The sequence below is a fragment of the Herpailurus yagouaroundi genome, unplaced genomic scaffold (genome assembly GCF_014898765.1).
Source record: "Herpailurus yagouaroundi ecotype Mexico unplaced genomic scaffold, PumYag 29, whole genome shotgun sequence".
NCBI lineage: Eukaryota > Metazoa > Chordata > Mammalia > Carnivora > Felidae > Herpailurus > Herpailurus yagouaroundi.
The window spans coordinates 7,211,617-7,230,608 of NW_024412377.1; the positions used below are offsets into that span (position 1 = coordinate 7,211,617).

Sequence of the window (18,992 nt, forward strand, 5' to 3'; positions counted from 1 at the left end):
TGTCTCACTCTGAGAATTTCTGTTTACTCCCTTCGTCCCAGTTGCACAAACTAGTTGAGTTTTGCAGCCAGAAGATGGTCACTCAGGGACCACACAGGGCCTCTCGGGACATCCTGACCTCTCTAGAATGAAGGATCTTTTTTTTACCTTGATCCAGCCGATTTGAGTTTGATATTTCTCCAATGGATATTCAATAGAAAACGAAGGACAGATAAAGCAGGAGGAAATACAAGAGCACAGACATGGATGTTTCCAGAGCAAAGGTGCTTTGTTCTGGGGCTACTCAAATCAGACAGGTCTTACTCCCTCCTGTGCTCAGGTCCAGATGACTTGGAAAGTGAACCACATGCGTCCTAGTAGAGACCCCAGTTCCACGTGCTCTCTCCCCACCTCACCCTGCTCACAGCACCTTGGCAGACACTGCACAAGTCAGGTAGGGGCTGAGGAGAGACTGGGGAAGGGCAGGTGCTAGAGAATGGACAGAAAGGTTTAGAAGGAAGTAGAAAGTCCTGGAAAGGAAGGAAAGGGGAGAGAACAGATGCACTTAGCATAACCGAGGGTGAGCACGCTGGCAGGGGACAAGAAGGAACCCCCGGAGCTGCGCAGAGGTAGAGCTCCCACTGAGTCTCCTATCCAAGGCCCAGCCCCCTTCAACATGACTTTGTCCCCCAGTTGGTGAACTGGTGAAGGACGCCCTGAACCATCAAATATATTATCTAAATTTTGAGATGACTAATTTTGGGGGGTCCCTTCAATTGAAGGCAAACAGAGACAGGGGTGCCTGTTGGGGGGGTGGGGGGGGCTCAGTCGGTTAAGCGTCCAACTTCAGCTCAGGTCATGATCTCGTGGTTCATGAGTTCGAGCCCCGCATCGGGCTCTGTGCTGACAGCTCAGAGCCTGGAGCCTGCTTCAGATTCTGTGTCTCCCTCTCTCTGCCCCTTCCCCACTTGCACATATGCTTTCTCTCTCTCTCTCTCTCTCTCTCTCTCTCTCTCTCTCTCTCTCAAAAATAAATAAAGAGTAAAAAATTTTAAAAAAAGAAAAGAAAAGAAAGCAAACAGAGACAAACAAACCTAAACAGGAAAGGATTTATCTCCAGTGAGTTTGCAACACAGCACTTTGAAGCCACATCCTTAAAGGTTTAATTTCAAGGACAAAAAAGTGCCATCTACAGTTATACTTCACTTGGTATTTCTATAGTTTGTAAAAATATACACGTATCTTAAAGCCGTTCACTTTGTATTGTATGATCAAATAGTAAGTCACTAAGGTCATGGTCATGGTAGGTTGAGGAATGCCCTCCAAAAGGCAACCACAACTTAATCCCTGCAACCTGCTCCAATGGAAAAAATTACTTTTCAGAGGTGATCAAGCTAAGGATCTTGAGATGGGGAGATTAGCCTGTATTATCCAGGTGGTCCCTGAAGGCAATCACATGTGTCCTTGGAGGAGTGAGACAGAACGATGCCTTTACTTTTGCTGAAATGCAAAATAAACTTTCTAGTTTTGAGCACTGACACGGCCGAAAGCCTCCGCTATACATACTTGTGACGACTGTAGCAAGAACAACAAGAAATATTGATTATGGTGCATTGAAACACAATGAATCCGTGACAATCCGTGAGTCCGGGGTGATACTTAAAAAGAGAGAGATCCAGAAACATTCCTTATGTCACCACCTGCTGGAACTTTCTTTGAAAACTGGTGATTAAAATGAAAGAACTAAGCCTCTATCAAGCCTTTCCAGGAAAAAAACATGGTGTTTCAGAGAAATCAACGATCTGGTTGATGGAGAAAAAGGTCTGCTTCACAGAAGAGTGCCGGGTAACAGCGAGAGGGAACAAGGGAATAAGGAAATCCGCATATTCTGCAACACTCTACAAAGCCAATGGCCCAGGAAAGGAGGTTCAAATGGTGTTAAAAGTGTTGGGGGTATGGCTGCTTAAAGTGGCTGTTTCTGTAAGGCCACAATAGCACTGCACAGATCCTTTGTGAACGTCAAGAAGAAAAATCAATAACTGGATTGGAGGAACGAAGCTGTCGCCATCCTAGCCGAGTGGCCACGCTCACTAATGAGGTCATAAGGCACGGCGCCCCAGTGCAATGATGAGGCACATGACTTCACCTGTGATGCTTTCTAACCAAAAAAAAAAAAAAGTGTGACTCAGATCCAGGAGTCCTAGAGCATCAACTCTCGTGACACCACAAGAGACAAACGCACCAAACCCAGACAGGGGGCATCTTCCAGGAAGGCTGGCCGGCCGGTCCACGAGTCTCGGCCACAAAAACAAAGAGGAAACTACACCCGCACGGATGACACACAGATCTCGGTGAGTGGCCCTGGCTTTGAACAAACCTACTGAAATGGACATTTGAGGACAATTGAACAGACCTGAGTGGAGGCTGTGGCTAAAATAAAATTGAAATGGATGGGCACGGAAAGGCGGCGATTACCAATTGCAAACAGCCACCTTCCATCTTCGCATGGACAATACGACCTTTCTCTAGGTTTAAAGAGCGCACACGGATATCCACCATGGACCACTTGTGCCTGCGTGTGCCCCCCCCACACACACACACAAAACAAACTACCCCGAGGTAGCTCATCTCAGAATGACAGGAATGCAGTGTTTTTATCTTCTTATTCTTGTTAATCTGAATTTCTTAACCTCCTAGAATGTTCATTTACTGCATGTGCAATAATAAAAATTATATAAATAATATACATTATATATAAATATGTATGTATTTATGTATTTTATATATAATATATAATTTTGTACATAAAAATTTTATATATTTTATATATTTCTATATTTGAGAGAGAGAGAGAGAGAGAGAGTGTGAGTCACAGAGGGGGGGAGAGAAAGAGGGGGGGAGAGAGAGAGAGAGAGAGAGAGAGAGAAGCGAGGCTCACCCGGGGCTCATGTTCACACGAAGCAGGGCTTGACCTCTCGAACTGTGAGATTATGACCTGAGCCGATGTTAGATGCTTAATGACTGAGCCACCCAGGAGCCCCGCAAAATTATATTCTAAATTAAAAAATAGAATCCATTTAGGACCTCCATATATAAAAGACCCTGACCAACCAACACAATTAAAACTGCTCAATAAGCACAAAAACGTTTTTTAAATGTACTCACAAAATAGCAAAAAAGTTAAATTTCTCCAAAGGCCCCCCCCCCAAAAAAAAAAATAGAATGAGGAAGGAAAGCCAGAAACAAGGAGAAGGAGAAACAAATAATAAGAACAATACACATGGTACATATGAGCCCAGATATATGACAATAATGTAAATGGACTAAATGTTCCAGTTTAAAGGCAAAGATGGTCAAATTGGATTGAAATATCCAAATTTCATATAGCTTACAAAAGGCACATACATAATGAAATGATACAGGAAGGTTCAAAGAAAACAATGAGAGAAAAAACTAGGAGAAGACAGGTCAGGAAAATAGTAACAAAAGAAAGCTAGTATCACTCTGTTAGGTATTTTATAAATTAAGAAGATAATGGATTAGAGAGAGAGAGAGAGAGAATGATTCATAGAATGATTCATAGATCTATAGATACAGATACACACACTCTCACACACACGAATTTACATTATTAGATACATAAACCTTAAGGCAAAAAGCATTTCTAGATGTGGAGTTAAGATAACATTTCAATTTACGAGGAAGATACGATAATTTGAAATGTGTACACAACTGACAAAGTAGACAAAGTCAAAATGACAGAACTACGAGAGAAAAATTCAAATCAACAATCATATGGAAAATTTTTACATACTCCTTTTAGCAATTAAGCCAAACAGGGCCACTGGCCTAATTAGGGCTATAATATAATCAAGGATATAACAGACTTGACCACTGTACTCAGTAAGATTTGCTGAGCGGACCTATAAAGAATATTGCACCCAGAAAACACAAATTCCTCTCAAGCATACATGAAAGATTTATAAAAATCAACCACATATCGGCTGTAAAGCTTGTGCAAGCTCGAACACGTTTTAAAGGAGTTGGATTGTACAGACCATTCTTCAATTGTTTAGAAATCAGTAACAGAGGTCAGAAAAATATATTTGGTACAACCCATCAAGTTCAGACTACAGCCAATTTGGGGATAGCGAAAGAATATGCCTGACCAGATGAGCTGGCCACACAGAATCAATCCTCTTTAGGATTCTACCAGATGAGAATCAGTGAATGACCACCACGTGTCCAAGGAAAAGAAATAATGTTTGAATCTGGGCATAAGGGGTTAATTTAAACTTAATGTGATCTTTTCTTCTCTGGAATGTGGGAAATCATTTGTTCCTAAGCAATTCACAGTGTTTTCTGATTCAGCCCTCGTGATCTGCCGAGCCAAAATGTTCCTTCCCACGGTCCGGCAAGATAAAGTACGCGGGACAGCTGGATTTTAAAAACACCCTTGTGAGTTGGGTCTTTGTTATTAGCAAAGAAATTCACTAAATTTAGGTCTTCTTTCAAATTTTATGTCCTCAAGATTGAGCGCTAAGTACGAGCACCAGAAAACACAAGTCGGGTACTTGGACCCCACATGTCAGGTGGCGTGCAATCCACGCGAAAAAGAGGGAATCTGAAAGCCGGACTGTGGGCAGACTGACTGATAAAGGCTACAGAGCAGCTGTTTGATGTGAGATGTAGTTCTCTCTGCTGTTACTTGGAAGATACTCCGGAGCTTAGAAAAGAGGAGTGTGAATCTAATTAACATTGATGGGAAAATTCCAGAATGCCGTCTGAATGCCAAAGTGCTCCCCGCGACCCTGTGGTCAGCAGATCCTTCGGTTGTAACTAGAACCATGAGTCATCATTCTAGACACAATTGGGGCTTTAGGTCTGTTTTTATTGATTTGTACAACACTATAGGAGAAATCGTGAACTCTAAGATCTTGTCTGTCTACCTGAAACAGTTGGGTCTTCCAGGGAAAACACAGATCAGAATTCTGGGCAAGTGTTAAATGACTTTATGGTATAATATTGCAGAAAAGGAAGACTCCCACCAAAGAAGTGGTGGCAGGATTACAGAAAAGGAATGGAAGGGGGCAGTGGATTCCAAAGTGATTTCAGGTGTAGCCGTGTACATTGTTGGATAATTAAAACTTGGAAAAATCTTTTTTCTGGTCTGATCAGAGCTCCTTAGTTCACAGATGAGAGCTGAAGCGGCGCTAGCTTAGGGCCGTGCTTCCCGGCCCATTTCACCTCCTGGGACACGGAAAACGATTGTGCTTTTGGAAGGGGGCGGTGCCGGGAGAGCGGCTGTCCTCCTGACCCAGCCTACACCTGCCTCCAGCCCAGGCCCTGCCCCGCACACAACCCGGGCCTGAGGAGACCCACATTGGGGCCAGGTGCCGAGTGGCTTGACCGGAGAGCCGCCAAAGGAACAGCTGTCTCGTGGACACCTCAAACTCAACATCCAAAGCCCAGTTTCTCATCCTCCTCCCAAGATCTGCTTCTCCCACAGATTCTCCATCTCAAATTGGTGCAACTCCGCTCTTGCCGTGGATCAAACCAGAAGTCTTGGATCGAAACTTGACTCGTCTCATTTTCTCCCACCCTGTGATAGACTGAATTGTGTCCCCACCAAAAACAAAACAAAAACAAAAACAAAAACAAAAACAAAAACAAAAACAAAAACAAAACCATGTTCAGGTCCTAACCCCGAGCCCCTCAGAACGTGATCTTATTTGGAAACAGATCATAGATGGTTGCACATGTGATTAGTTCAGCTTGATGAGGTAGCAGAGGGGTAGGGTAGGTTCCCAATCCTACGTGACCGGTGTCCTCACTAATGGGGGAAATTTGGACCCAGAGAGAAGGCCGTGTGAAGATGAAGGCAGAGGTCGGAGTGATGCTTCGGCCAAGGAGCACCACATGTCGATAAGAAACCACAAGAAGCTAGGAAGCAGGCGGGGAACGGATTCTCCTTCCACTAGAAGGAACCAAACCTGCTGATACTTTGATCTCGGACTTCCAGCCGCTGGAGCTGTGAGACAATACATTCACGTCGTTTAAGCAATTCAGCGTTTGGCCCTTTGTTACGGCGGCCCTGGCGAATGATCCAGACGCCGCATTCAGTCCAGCAGCAGATCCTCTGGGTGCTACCGAGCAGTGTGCCCGTGTCCCCCACACGCCCGGCTCCAGCCTATTCCCAGCCCCCACCACCCCTTGCCTGGCTTAGGGTAGCAGCCCCCTACCTGGTCTCCCTGTTCCACCCCAGCCCCCCCTTTTCCCAGCTATCTATTCCCAGCACAGTCATCCATGGCTTCCCTTGAAGAATCAAGTGAAATCACATCGCTCCACGGCTGTCCCCGCCACACAGGGTGGCGTGTGGCCAGTAAGACCTCCCGTGGTTTGGGTCCCTGGCACCACTCTGACCGCACAGCCTTCCACTCTCACCGCTGGTCCCCCAGTCTTCTTTGGCTGTCCCCTGCACGCTCGCCACTCGGGATCTTGGCACCTTCAGCGCTCCCTCTACCTGAAATGTTCTTCCCCCGGTGTTCACATGGGGGAGATTCGCCTCCCTCACCTCCCTCAGATCCTGGCTTCTCATGGAGTCTTTCCCTGACCTCCCCACCCAGGGCAGAGGCTCTCCTCCCCAGCTGGCACCTACCCCCTGCCCTCTCCATGGCACACACCCCCTCGGACATCTGCACATGCTGAGTCTTGTTTGCTGTGTTATCCTTGACACCAAGCGGTGGCAGCTGCGGACGCAGAGGACTCTATCCGCTCCGCTCACTGTTTACGACAGGGCTTGGAACATGGCCATCTCTCAACTAGATTTACTGAATGACTGAAGGAATAAATGCATCCCAACACCCATGACCTCCTCTCAGACGGGATGAAACCACTCTCCATCTGCCCCGATACTGATCCTGGTGAGTGGGGGCCGCCTGGGAAACGGGGTGCCCAGATCTTGGCTAGGGAAGAGACTATTGTCTGGACGACCCTAATCTGCTAAAGACCAGGAAAGGGTGGTTTTAACAGGAACCAGTGAAGAAGTTGATTAAGATGGCCAAATAAGAAGAAAGAGGAGAAAGGAATCCTCTGCGAAACTATCCGTGGTACAGAAGGAGAACAATCAAATCTGAGAAGAATACTTGTGTACAAAAGGAAAGTTTGCACAGTGTGAGGCTCAGGGACACCAGACCCATACAACATATTTTGGAATCAGCATTTAAAAAGAAAAAAAGAAAAAAAGGAGCTATGATGGGGCGCCTGGCTGGCTCAGTCAGTTAAGGGTCCGACTCTTGATTTTGGCTCAGGTCATGATCTCACTGTTCATGGGTTTGAGCCCCACGTCACGCTCTGTGCTGACAGTGCAGAGCCTGCTTGGGATTCTCTCTCTCCCTCTCTCTGCCCCTCCCCCACCTGCACACACGCACGTCCTCTCTCAAAGTAAATAAACTTAAAAAAAAAAAAAAAGAACTATGGCAATATTGTTGTCACTTCCAAAAGAAGTACGGTGTCTTTATCATTTGTATTACTCTTTCACTGTATTGAGGGGAGAGAACGAACAAGAAGACTTGGAAATACGTTCACGGGCAATACAAAAAAGAAACAGCAAAAAGCCAATAAACATATGAAAAAATGGGCGTAACCTCACAAGTCATCAAGGAAACACACATTAGAACAATAACAAAACAATTTTCCTGTACACTGGGTGGGATTACTTAAATAATATACGATGAATTTCAAAATAAGGATGGTGGGAATAGAAAATCCACATAACCTGTCAAAGGAAAATCTGGCATTATATATCAAAAAGTTTTTAAAACTCCTATTCTATTATTCAGTGACAATGTTTATACTTTACTCCAATTTGCCCGCAAGGCTTTTTCTACATGAAAGATCACCACTCCTGGTAGGTACCCGAGCTGGGACTGGAACTCAGGCTTGTCAGCTCCAAAGCTCAGGGACCTGCCAGGTTCCCTACCTCCCACAAGCAGGACAGTGGATCTGCAGAAGTAGAAAAAGAGCCTCAACGTGCAGAACTTTCCATCCATCAGCAGATGGGACGGAAAACGTTCCCACCGTAAGTGCTGAAAGCCACGCTTTTATCTGCAAAACACCTGATGCCGGATAATTCCCAGCCAAGTGAGACAGTACACGGAGCCTTCAAAACCCAAGCCCAGACACCTTCCGACTCTGGAACACATTACCAATTCACATCACAGTGATGTACTTAGGAAGGTTATCTTAACAAGAAATTTCCTGACACTCGCATGAATAAATGCATGTACACAGCTAATAGATTTAAGGATGCTTGCGCTAGAACTCTTTGCTAAAAAGAGCTTTAACTCGAGATACAAAACACACCAATTACTTTGCAGGCTCAGGCTTAAGCAATTTGGCATTATTTTGAAAGCCCTTGCCATAAGAGCAAACAAAAAAAAACAAGCAGGGCTTGGCCCGGGTCTCAGCCTCCGCCTCCAGTCAGCCCCCTGCCGTGGGATTTTACAAGGTTAGTTGCAAACGTGGACAAGACAAGTCCGGTCGGAGCTGTTCTCGCAGAATTAATACATTTCGAAGTCGAGAGCCTGGCCAGGAGCAGTGCTAATCAAGCAAGTGACAGTATTAATCTCCTTTGGCTCGGCTCAGAATAGGATATGCCACAGGTGACCCCGAGTCCTTCCCTCCCCTTCTCAAACCATTAGCCGAACATCATATTTCTTTCTGCTGCCAGCAACGCACGACCGACAGCACAATTCAAACAGGGGCAGAGAACACACGTGACGAGAACAGCTTATTAACTCTGTCTGGGAATTTCTGTGCTCACCTGTGGCCGGTTTTAAGGTATTCTCTTCATTTAGCAAAAGTAATGAGAAGTTAGCCCTCAACCAATTACCCAGCGTGCGTTTCAGGAGGACCGGCTAAGAACATTAGGATTGAAATTTAAATTGTGTGCTCAGGCCACAGAAGAGAGGCTTAAGCCAAGGGAACTTTCAGGAAGGTGATTTAAATACGAATGAGTCGTCAGGAAAACAGAGGCGTGGCTGTTCAGTTGAGTGTCTCAAGCAGGACGGAGGTGCCGCGAATGAGCTAGAAGAGACAAGGTAGCTGACCTCCGGAACCGGGGCCAAGCTCTGCCCTGAAGGAACGGTTGAAAGAACAAACCCGATATGCAGGTAGGAGTCGTGCTCCAAAAACTAGGGTTCTGGAGCGAGCCTGGCAAACAATTCCAAGGTCTGTAATCACTTACAAGAATGGAGTAGTGGCCCTCAACTCTAATTTCCACCCCAGAGAGCTCCAAGTACCCCTTAATTTAAAGGCCAAAAGCCTGGGGCACCTGAGCAGCTCGATCGGTTAAGCATCCTACTTGAGCTCAGGTCGTGATCTCATGGATTGTAAGTTCGAGCCCCGCATCAGACTCTACACTGACAATGCAGAGCCTGCTTGGGATTCTCTCTCTCTCTGCCCCTCCCCCACTTATATTTTCTCTCTCTCTCTCTCTCAATAAATAAATAAATAAATAAATAAATAAATAAACAAACTTAAAAAAAATAAAGATCTAAAGCCTGGCAAACATGTCCATGCGTCCTCCTATCCAGGTCTGAAAGAATCTTTTACAATTCTTCTGTCCACATTTGCAAGAATCCAGAGTCATTTCCTTGATTATCTGACAGAGAACAGGGGTGGAGGTACCGAACATCAGCTTCACCTCCTTCGCCAGATTCCAGCTGTCATCAAGCACAGAGTCTGAATCTTGACTGCTTATTTTCCAGACCTGAAATGCATCTTTATTCCTCTTCTCCTTCCCAGAGCCCACACTCTTCAGGAGGACCCAGCCTCCTCTCCTTCTGAGTTGCAGACTCTAACAGAAGTCTCTGGATCTATATTCCCTTCGGAGAAGGAAGTTAGGGAGGAAACTACCTTGAAAGTACTTCCTCCACTGGGCGTAACTCAATCAAGCCAATGGCCACCTGGCCCAAGGACATCCAATCGGCAGGCTGACAAGTGACCTGAAACAGAATCTCGGCAGCAGGGGACGTGGGGAGGGTGTGTAGTTCAAAAAAAGGGCAGTGAGATACCATCTAGAGATGGAAATGGATAACGAAAAAATAACACCTGCTGTTTTCACAATACAGACTATAGAATGTGATGTTTGCCAGGATTCCCTGGGCTCAGGGGATGCACAGGAGCTAGTGATGTGAAATTTCTAAGGTTGAGTATTGAATAACCCCCCAAAAGGCAGTGAGAAGGGCCCGATGAGTACAAGAAAGCGGGAAGGACTGGCGTGCTTACTGTCACGGTGACGAGTGGCCTTTCCTAGGCTCCTGTGGATGCATATCCTACAAGAAAACCCTCAATACTTAAAGCAGCACAAGGGAGTCACTCCTCTTAAAACCAGAGTCTGTGGGGCACCTGGGTGGCTCAGTTGGTTAAGCGGCCAACTCTTGATTCCAGCTCAGGTCATGATCTCTCCATTGGTGGGTTCGAGCCCCATGTCGGGCACTGCTTGGGATTCTCTGTCTCCCCCCCACTCTCTCTCTGCCCCTCCCCTGTTTGCACTGTCTCTCTCAAAAATAAATGAATAAACATTGAAAAAGAAAAAAAGAAAGAAATATAAGGATTGCAGAAGACATCCTTACTCTATCTCCCGAATTTCTTTGAAGGAATCTATTAAGAAACATGAAACTAACATTCCAACAAGAAGGAAAACGAAAAGCCAGAGCTGGATGTCAGCAACTCCTCATTTCTCACTGACGCTCAAGCCATGTGTCCTGAGGCCCCCGCCTTGAGGTTTCTTCACCCAACAACTGCCCAGAGGTGACAGCACCCGAGAAATGGGAGAAGAGTGAAGGACCATGGCAACGGAGAAAAAATGCTCAAATAACAAAAACAACATGATTTTCCTCCTAGTAATCATTACTCATAGAAGGATTGAGTACGTAGAAATTCAGATGCGGAAATTAAGCAAAACACCTCGCAAAGGGGCAACTGTGAGGAACAGTCACATCACGTGAACATCCAAGGGACGCAGGCAGTTAAAACCCAAGCACACTGTCCACCAACGTTCTGTGGCTCTAGTTCTGCTGAGAAACGTGCTTTTCACAATATGCCTCAAACCTGTCTGCGGGAATTACCTGGGAAGCAGAAAGGTGGCATTTTAAATTTTAGTGACACATTAATGAACAAGGTAATACTCTTGACAGATAGAGAGAAATGTTCCCCATATCCAGCTAAGCACGAGCTCCTCAGATCAAAATACAAGCCGTGTAACTGGCCTTGGCAGGTCCACTGTGCACAGAGCCGCACTTCGGATGCCGCACAGCCGCTGACGTATTTACAGCTCGCACTGTCCTTGGCAGACGTTTGGCAGATATCTTGTCTCAGAAGATTCAGGCCTTTGTCTTGGGGTCGAGGGTTAATAGGATCCCTTAACTGCAGGATCAGTTATAATAAGATCCTACCTTTTCAAAAGCAGTGTCTTCTTCAAGCTTAGTCGTTGATCTTCTAGTTTGCAGTGGTACCATTTCCAAGTTCAACGACTCAGAGTTCAAAGCTAGAACACGAAGGGAAGTAGGCTTCCATGCAGCAGGATATTTTGTGGTTATGAACACGTCCCCAGACACATTCTGTGGCATCTTTGGCCAATCGCCAGAGCCATTGAGAGGACAGGTGGGTGCCAGAGGTGGGTGCCCCCGCCCCTGCAGGCTTCTCGCGGTGGCCAGGTGTCCTGCAGGCAGCTTGAGCAGTAACTAGCTCAGGGTCACTGCGAGGGGTTGAACTGCATCCCTCAAAAATTCATGTGTTGAGATCCTAGCCCCAGTGCCACCGAAAGTGACTTGATTTGGAAACAGAATCATTACAGATGTAAATACTTAAGATGAAGCCACTTGGGGTGAGCCCTAATCCAATATGACTGGTGTCCTCATAAAAGGGTGAAATTTGGGGGTGCCTGCGTGGCTCAGTCAGTTAGGCGTCTGACTTTGGCTCAGGTCATGATCTCACAGTTCGTGGATTCAAGCCCCATGTGAGGCTCTGTGCTGATAGCTCAGAGCCTGATTCAGATTCTATTGTCTCCCTCTCTCTCTGCCCCTTTCCTACTCATCTGCTTATGCTCTCTCTCTCTCTCTCTGTGTCTCTCTCATAAATAAATAAATAAATAAATAAATAAATAAATAAGGGGAGTGGATTTGGACACATAGACAAGCACACAGGGAGAAACTCATGTGAAAATAAAGACACAGAGGAAGACAGATACTGCATGGACTCACTTATATGTGGAATCTAAAATATATATATTATATATTTTATATATATAAAACTAATATTGTAACAAATCTAAAATATACATATTTATATATATAAAATTTTATACATTTTATATATAAAATAACATATAACTAATCTAAAAAATGTATGTTATATATAATATATATAAATAGGGGCGCTTGAGTGGCTCATCTGCTCAGGTCACAATCTCACAGCTCATGGGTTCAAGACCCGGGTTGGGCTCTGTGCTGACAGCTCAGAGCCTGGAGCCTGCTTTGGATTCTGTCTCCCTCTCTCTCTGCCCTCCCCTGCTTGTGCTCTGTCTCCGTCTCAAAAATAAATAAACATTAAAAATTTTTCAAAATGAAAAAATTATATATATATACTATACATATACATATATATACATATACATATACATACATATACACACATATACATATATGTATATACATATATATATTATATTCATGTGATCGCCAGGGGCTAGGAGGACCAGGAAGTAGGGAGAGGTTGGTCAAAAGGTACAAACCTTCCTCTATAAGATGAAGCAAGTCTGAGGATCTCCTGTGGATAACACTGTACTGTGCAATCTGCTAGGACAGAATTTAAACGTTCTCGCACACAAAAGATAAATGTGTGAGGTGATGCTGTGCTAAGTAACGAACTCAATGGGGAGGTTCTTTCACAATGTATCTGTGTATCCAGTCAGCACACTGTAGGCTTTAGGTATCTTACAATTTAATTTGTTAATTGTATTTCGAGAAAACTGGGGTAAACGATGAGGACAGCGGAGGGGTGACCTTTCCCCAAGGTGGGCAGACCACCGGAAGCTGGCAGAGGGCAATTCTCCCCCACAGCTTTGGAAGAGCCAGCCGTGTTGACCCCTCGACCTCCACCTTCCGGCCTCCTGATCCACGAGGGAATGCATTTCTTCTGTGGAAGCCACCCAGTTTTGTGGCGCTTCGTTACCGCAGCAGGAAGAAACTGACACAAGCGTTACCTCAACTCCCGGTTACCAGCCACATCGCCGCCGATGCAAACCCTTGATGATCTGGGGTGAAAATTGAGAAAATTGCCAGCACATTCTTCTTTGGTCTACTCTGTCAACCCATCAGGTCTTCTTATATTCAGAAACTGCTCATTTCATATTCTAAAACATTAACTTGTATTTCAGCTAAGGTGCTGTGGTCACTGGAATGTCAAAAAGCAAGTGGTTCTGGACTAAGACATTTTCTTGCTTAAGGTCATTGGTTTGTAAAACATTCTAATTGAGCAATCAAAAGAAGGACGACAGAGAAGAGGAAGCAAGAGAAAATGTAAGGAAATTCTAAACAGCTGCCCTTTTCACCCAAAGGACCCCTATTAAACTGGAAAATTGAGTGGCCACCGGTTAATGGTTCCTCTAAAATCCAAGATGGTGGTCCCGAAAGCGTTCTCCCCACCCAGCAGCATCGGCAGCAAATTCTCAGACCTATTAAATCAGAAGGGGTGGGGCCCAGCTCCTGTGACACAACAAGTCTTCCAGGTTTTCTGATGCCTGCTGAGGAATGAGAACCACTCTTACACTCAAAGCCAGGAGGCAACTTGGTTCCGATCGCAGATTCAGTTGAAATTCCCAAGAACAGCGTGTTGAGAAGGATTCTGGAGCAGACGCTGAGCTTTGATGTTAAAATGAGGAATCTCTTGGGCAAGAAAGAGAAGGGGACGGGACAAGCCACTTGGCAGCCATTCCTTGAGTCTCACTAGGAGCCCTAAGCCACCACCACCACATCCTTCTTCATATCAGTTGTTCCAAATAAAAAATGTCCCTAACCATAACCATAGCCAAACCATAAGAGACTCTTAAAACCTGAGAATAAACTGAGGGTTGATGGTGGGGGGGGGGGGGGGGGGGGGGGGAGAGGGGGGGGGGGGGTGATGGGCACGGAGGAGGGCACCTGTTGGGATGAACCATGGGTGTTGTATGGAAACCAATTTGACAATAAATTTCATATTAAAAAAAAAGAAATGAAATAAGATAAAATAAAATGTCCCAAGTTTCTGAAGTGACTTGGACACTACGTATACTGACATGAAAATGAAAAGAAATAAATAAAAAGCTTGCTTTCAGTTCTGAGACAAAACGGAAAGAACTTGATAGCAGTGCTCTTCCGTCTACTGAAAATTTATTTTCCCCTTTTCTCTCCATACTTTACTTCTCTTTCAGGATGGCATTATTTTGGTGATGGGAGAAGACAAATGGAGTTGTACTTCACTTAATCCAGGAAAACAACGTACAAAATCTGAACTCATAAGATCATTGAATTTGAAAGTCACTATTTTCACTGCATTTACACAATAACACATATTCTTTGGTTTTTAAAACGATTTACAGGGATGCCTGGGTGGCTCAGTTGGTTAGGCGACCGACTTTGGCTCAGGTCGTGATCTCGCCATCTGTGAGTTCGAGCCCCACGTCGGGCTCTGTGCTGACAGCTCAGAGCCTGGAGCCTACTTCAGATTCTGTGTCTCCCCCTCTCTCTATCCCTCCCCTGTTCACGCTCTGTGTCTCTCTGTCTCCCAATAATAAACGTTAAAAAAAATTTTTTTTAACGATTTACAAAAGAGTTCTTTACAAGATTGTATTTTATATCTGATTTTATTTATTTTAAATTTTTTTAATGTTTATTTATTTTTGAGAGACAGAGCTCCAGCTGGAGAGGGGCAGAGAGAGAGGGAGACACAGAATCCAAAGCAGGCTCCAGGCTCTGAGCTGTCAGCACAGACCCTGACACAGGGCTCAAACCCACGAACTGTGAGATCATGACCTGAGCTGAAGTCAGATGCTTAACCGACGGAGCCACTCTGGTGCCCCACTGATTTGATTTACTTTAAAAATCACCTACTGCTTCCTGTTACCTTCAAACCTGAACTCCCAGGACCAGTGACTACACCCTGACTACAGGGACTATAGCCAGGAACGACTGGCCCACCAGCCAACCTTCTCCTACTTCCCTGCCCACAACCAGCTCCTCCCCAATGTCAGGCAGGGTCGCTCATCCCTCTGTTGTCTCTTACAGTGCTTTTCTTCATCCTTCCCAATACTGAGCCCTCCCCACACCCAGGTAACATCTTCCCTTCCTTTGTACCCCTGCTCTGACCCTTTGCCTCCCCACAGCCCTCCCTGTCCAACCCAGACTGGAACGTCTCTTCTCTGAATCTCCAGTGCCTTCCCACGTCCGCCCTCACTTGCCCTAAAGTTGCGCACTTGGTCCTATGGGGCTTGCATATTTCATCCTTGCTCACTGTCCACCCCAGGGGAACCATTTCCATCAAATCTCCCACTGCAGCAATGCAATGAGTCAACAGGTTCACGGCATGAAGAGATTCCTTGCTGGGAGAGTGTGGCCAGTTCCTTCCTCTCCTGGGAGCACTGCACATACACTACAGGCTCCAACTGGAATGAGTAAATTTCTTACCTGTGAAGGGTCATTTCCAGCCTCAGGGAAGCACTGAGAATGATCTGGGTACCCCCAAGGAATCTACTTAACATCCATAGATCGAAAAACTAGGAAATCTGGATTCTGTCACTCAGCAGCCCCTAATGAAGTATGTGGCCTGGAGCATTGTGTCTCTGGCCTCCTCCTGGGCCACAGGATCTCCATCACCGTTCTTAGGCATAATTCACATGAGGATCCACTAAAACGGGTTAAAGCATCAGCCAACCTCAGCACCATCTGAACAGCATTATTAATCTTTTGCCCTGTCCTCCTAAGATATTCCTCTGATCCTTATATTTTCTAGTACAAATGACAGGAGGCATCTTTATCTTATTTATAGCTCTAAATAAATTGGTATGAGCATCCACCAAACATATTTATTTTATTTCCCAAGAAATATACCCCCAGAAAATGTCAAGGAAATGATCTTTGAAAAATGCACATCCGAATGCAATATAAAATATTTAAGGGAATGACTGTGCTCTTGGTTTCCATTTTCTGTTAGATTATTCTACAGGCTCTTGTAAAAGTCAAGTCAGTGCTTTTAAAGGCGGAAAATGGCCACGAGTTAGGAAAAGCCTTCAAAGCCCCGGGGTTCTCCTTGATTTCGCTTTTACTTTCAGCATTTTGCCTTGAATGAACGACCTCAAATAACTGAGATATTCACAAATTGATGGACAGTACTTAGCAAAGTAAAACTCGGATAAAGATGGTAAGAACCAAGCCACTCACCAATGGCTTGAAAATTCACAGCCGCACCCGGTGCTTCCTGACAAGGTGTCTCTTGCTACCACTTCCAGTGCGTTCTTCCCCTCCATCCGCCTTCCTAAAACCCTCTGCGGCAAATCACGTGGTCGACAAAAAGAATTCCAGAGAAGATTATTACTTAAATCTCACCATAAGTCCATTCAAATGAGTTGGCCGGGGAGCAAATACTCACCTAGGTTAACTCACTTAACCCTCCAACAACCCTGTGAGGCAAGTACCGTCTTATCCCTCTTCTGGGATCCAGGAACTGAAGCACAGACAAGTCAAATCAGTTGCTCAACACAGCGATGGAGTAGCCAAGCCAGAGTCTGACCTGCCTGGCCCCAGAGCCCGGGTGCTCAGCCACCATGACACAGTGCCCCAAAACCAATGCCGTCACCCCACAGGTGCTCATACTGGTTTCATAAATGATGAGACGGATGAAAATTTTCAAGGAACTGAAGTTCATCAAAGTTATCTGTAAACCTCACTGGTAGAGAGTAGAAAGGTGAGGCTCATAACAAATGAGGACTTCCTCAGGATCCAGGGAGAGTGACCCAGGGAGGATGAGAGCCCCCAAGGGGACATGCCAAGACCAAGTCCCACGGTCCAGGCAGTGAAGGGAGCCCTGAAGGAGGCTCCCAGTGATCAGGGTAGCACCCTGTTCACAGCTCCTAGATGGCCAGTGTGGGGTAGGGCTCATTGAGGGGGGTACAGCCAGAGGGCAGGCTTGGACCACAGTTTTGGGCAGTTGTGAGATGACCTAAATCCAACCCTCGTCTACCCTCCTGGACAGTCCCCGTCTAGAGACCTATGAAACTGAGGCCTCCACATCAAGACATTCTGCACCGACCTCTTATCATTGGGACCAAAAGTGTGTAATGAGGTCCAGCCGTCACCAGAGCGAGGACACTCCCAGCCGGCTCCTGAGGTCTGCTATGCTGGCCACAACTTTCTCTGGCTGGACTGCCATCTGCTTTGGATCTGGTCCAGTGGGTAGCAGAGATGTTCTGAGGTCACACACTGGGGTGAATACCTCTGCACCTACTAGCTACTGAGTTTGAGAAAGTTTAGAGCTTCACGGAGCCTCAGCTCCCTTATCTGAAAGATGGTGCTAATGAGACAGACAACCCCAGTGGGTTATCATGAGGATTACGTAGGTAATGAACGTAAGGCACGGGGGGCAGTGAGGTGCCCCCACATCAGCTGCTGCTCTCTGACTGTCACCTATAATGGCACAGGCTCCCTCACCCGATGTCATCTGTTGTCCATCTCTGTGTCAGAAGGTCACTTTTAAACACTCCAGATCTACCATGTGATGTGAAGTGAGCTGTCAGCACCCTTGTCAAAGGAGCAGAGCTCAGGGTAGACTGTGGTGTGCTATGCAGGGAGCCCAGACACCGGGGTGGTGACTGCAGAAACTTCTGTTGTCATCAAATAAGGCTTACGGAATACCAAAAATGGTGCCTGTAAGTGCAGTTAGTGACCTATTAATTATCATGATGGCTGCTAGACAGGAGCTCCCAATAGTGACATTAAAGGTATTTAAGATGCACGGATTGGCTAAAATATTTTTTAAAACATCCCCACCCCTTCAGGAAGAGGGTGCAAAACTCATCGATGCCTGAACCCCTTCCCTTGGGAATGATGTGTGACAACAGCCCTAAACCATCCCCCATCGTCGGGCCCTGGACTTGGGAGGATCATCTTTGTCTGATGCTGGTGACAGCATTTGCCTCCACAGCCTTGGCATTTGCCTCAAGACTCCTTCTGCCCAGCAGGAGTCAGAACCCCTAAGGGGCAGGAGCTAGGACTTCATTAAGCTCATAGAACAGGTTAATGAACACGTTGGGGCCTGCTGGCAAATTAAGACTGTTTCAATAAATGCCTTGTGTGTGGCTGAAGCTGGTTTGAGGCTTTTTGAGGAGGAAAAAGTCAAGGCTCTCACCTGCCTCCGACTTCTTTAGCTGCTACCCAAAGCGACCAAGAAGAACCCAAGAGATGCACATAACCAAACAGACTTAAGTCCATTGGGGCTGTGCCTGTGCCTGTAAGCTTCATGGGGGAACGATAAAGGGCAAGTGTCCTCAGCTCTGGAGAAGCCACTCGAGCTGACAGCTACCGCCACCCCCATGGAGTCACCAGGAGAAACCCACCGAAGCCAGGAGGTCATGTTCAAGGTCGTACCACAGGGAGATGAACTGAACAAGAAAACAATTTCAACAATTCCTTCTCCCTGGTTGACCCTGCGCATTAAGCAGCCAACCTCAAGTAAGGGGCGAGGCGTGGACACCGCTCTCTGTGCCACAGGATGGGGCTTGTTCAAGTTGCCAAGAATAGGGGCACCTGGGTGACTCAGTCAGTTAAGCGCCTGACTTTGGCTCAGGTCATCATCTCATGGTTCATGGACTCAAGCTCCGCGTCAGGCTCTGTGCTGACAGCTCAGAGCTTAGAGCCTGCTTTGGATTTTGTGTCTCTGTCTCTCTCTGCCCCTCCGTTGCTCGCACTCTGTCTCTCTCT

General features: G+C 46.0%; 1 protein-coding gene across 4 annotated transcripts in view; it reads right to left on the minus strand.

Moving 5' to 3' along the window:
- ATPSCKMT (ATP synthase c subunit lysine N-methyltransferase) overlaps positions 1–18,992 on the minus strand; it is a 245,604-nt gene that overhangs the window by 86,073 nt on the left and 140,539 nt on the right. The window contains exon 5 of one of the 4 annotated variants that reach the window (XM_040493919.1): positions 10,906–11,111. The exons of the other annotated variants lie outside the window; for them this stretch is intronic. Within the exon in view, the coding sequence (XP_040349853.1) occupies positions 11,052–11,111 (60 nt within the window). The 3' untranslated portion in view covers positions 10,906–11,051. Of the gene's footprint in view, positions 1–10,905; positions 11,112–18,992 lie in introns of those variants that run through there. 4 annotated transcript variants of the gene reach the window in all.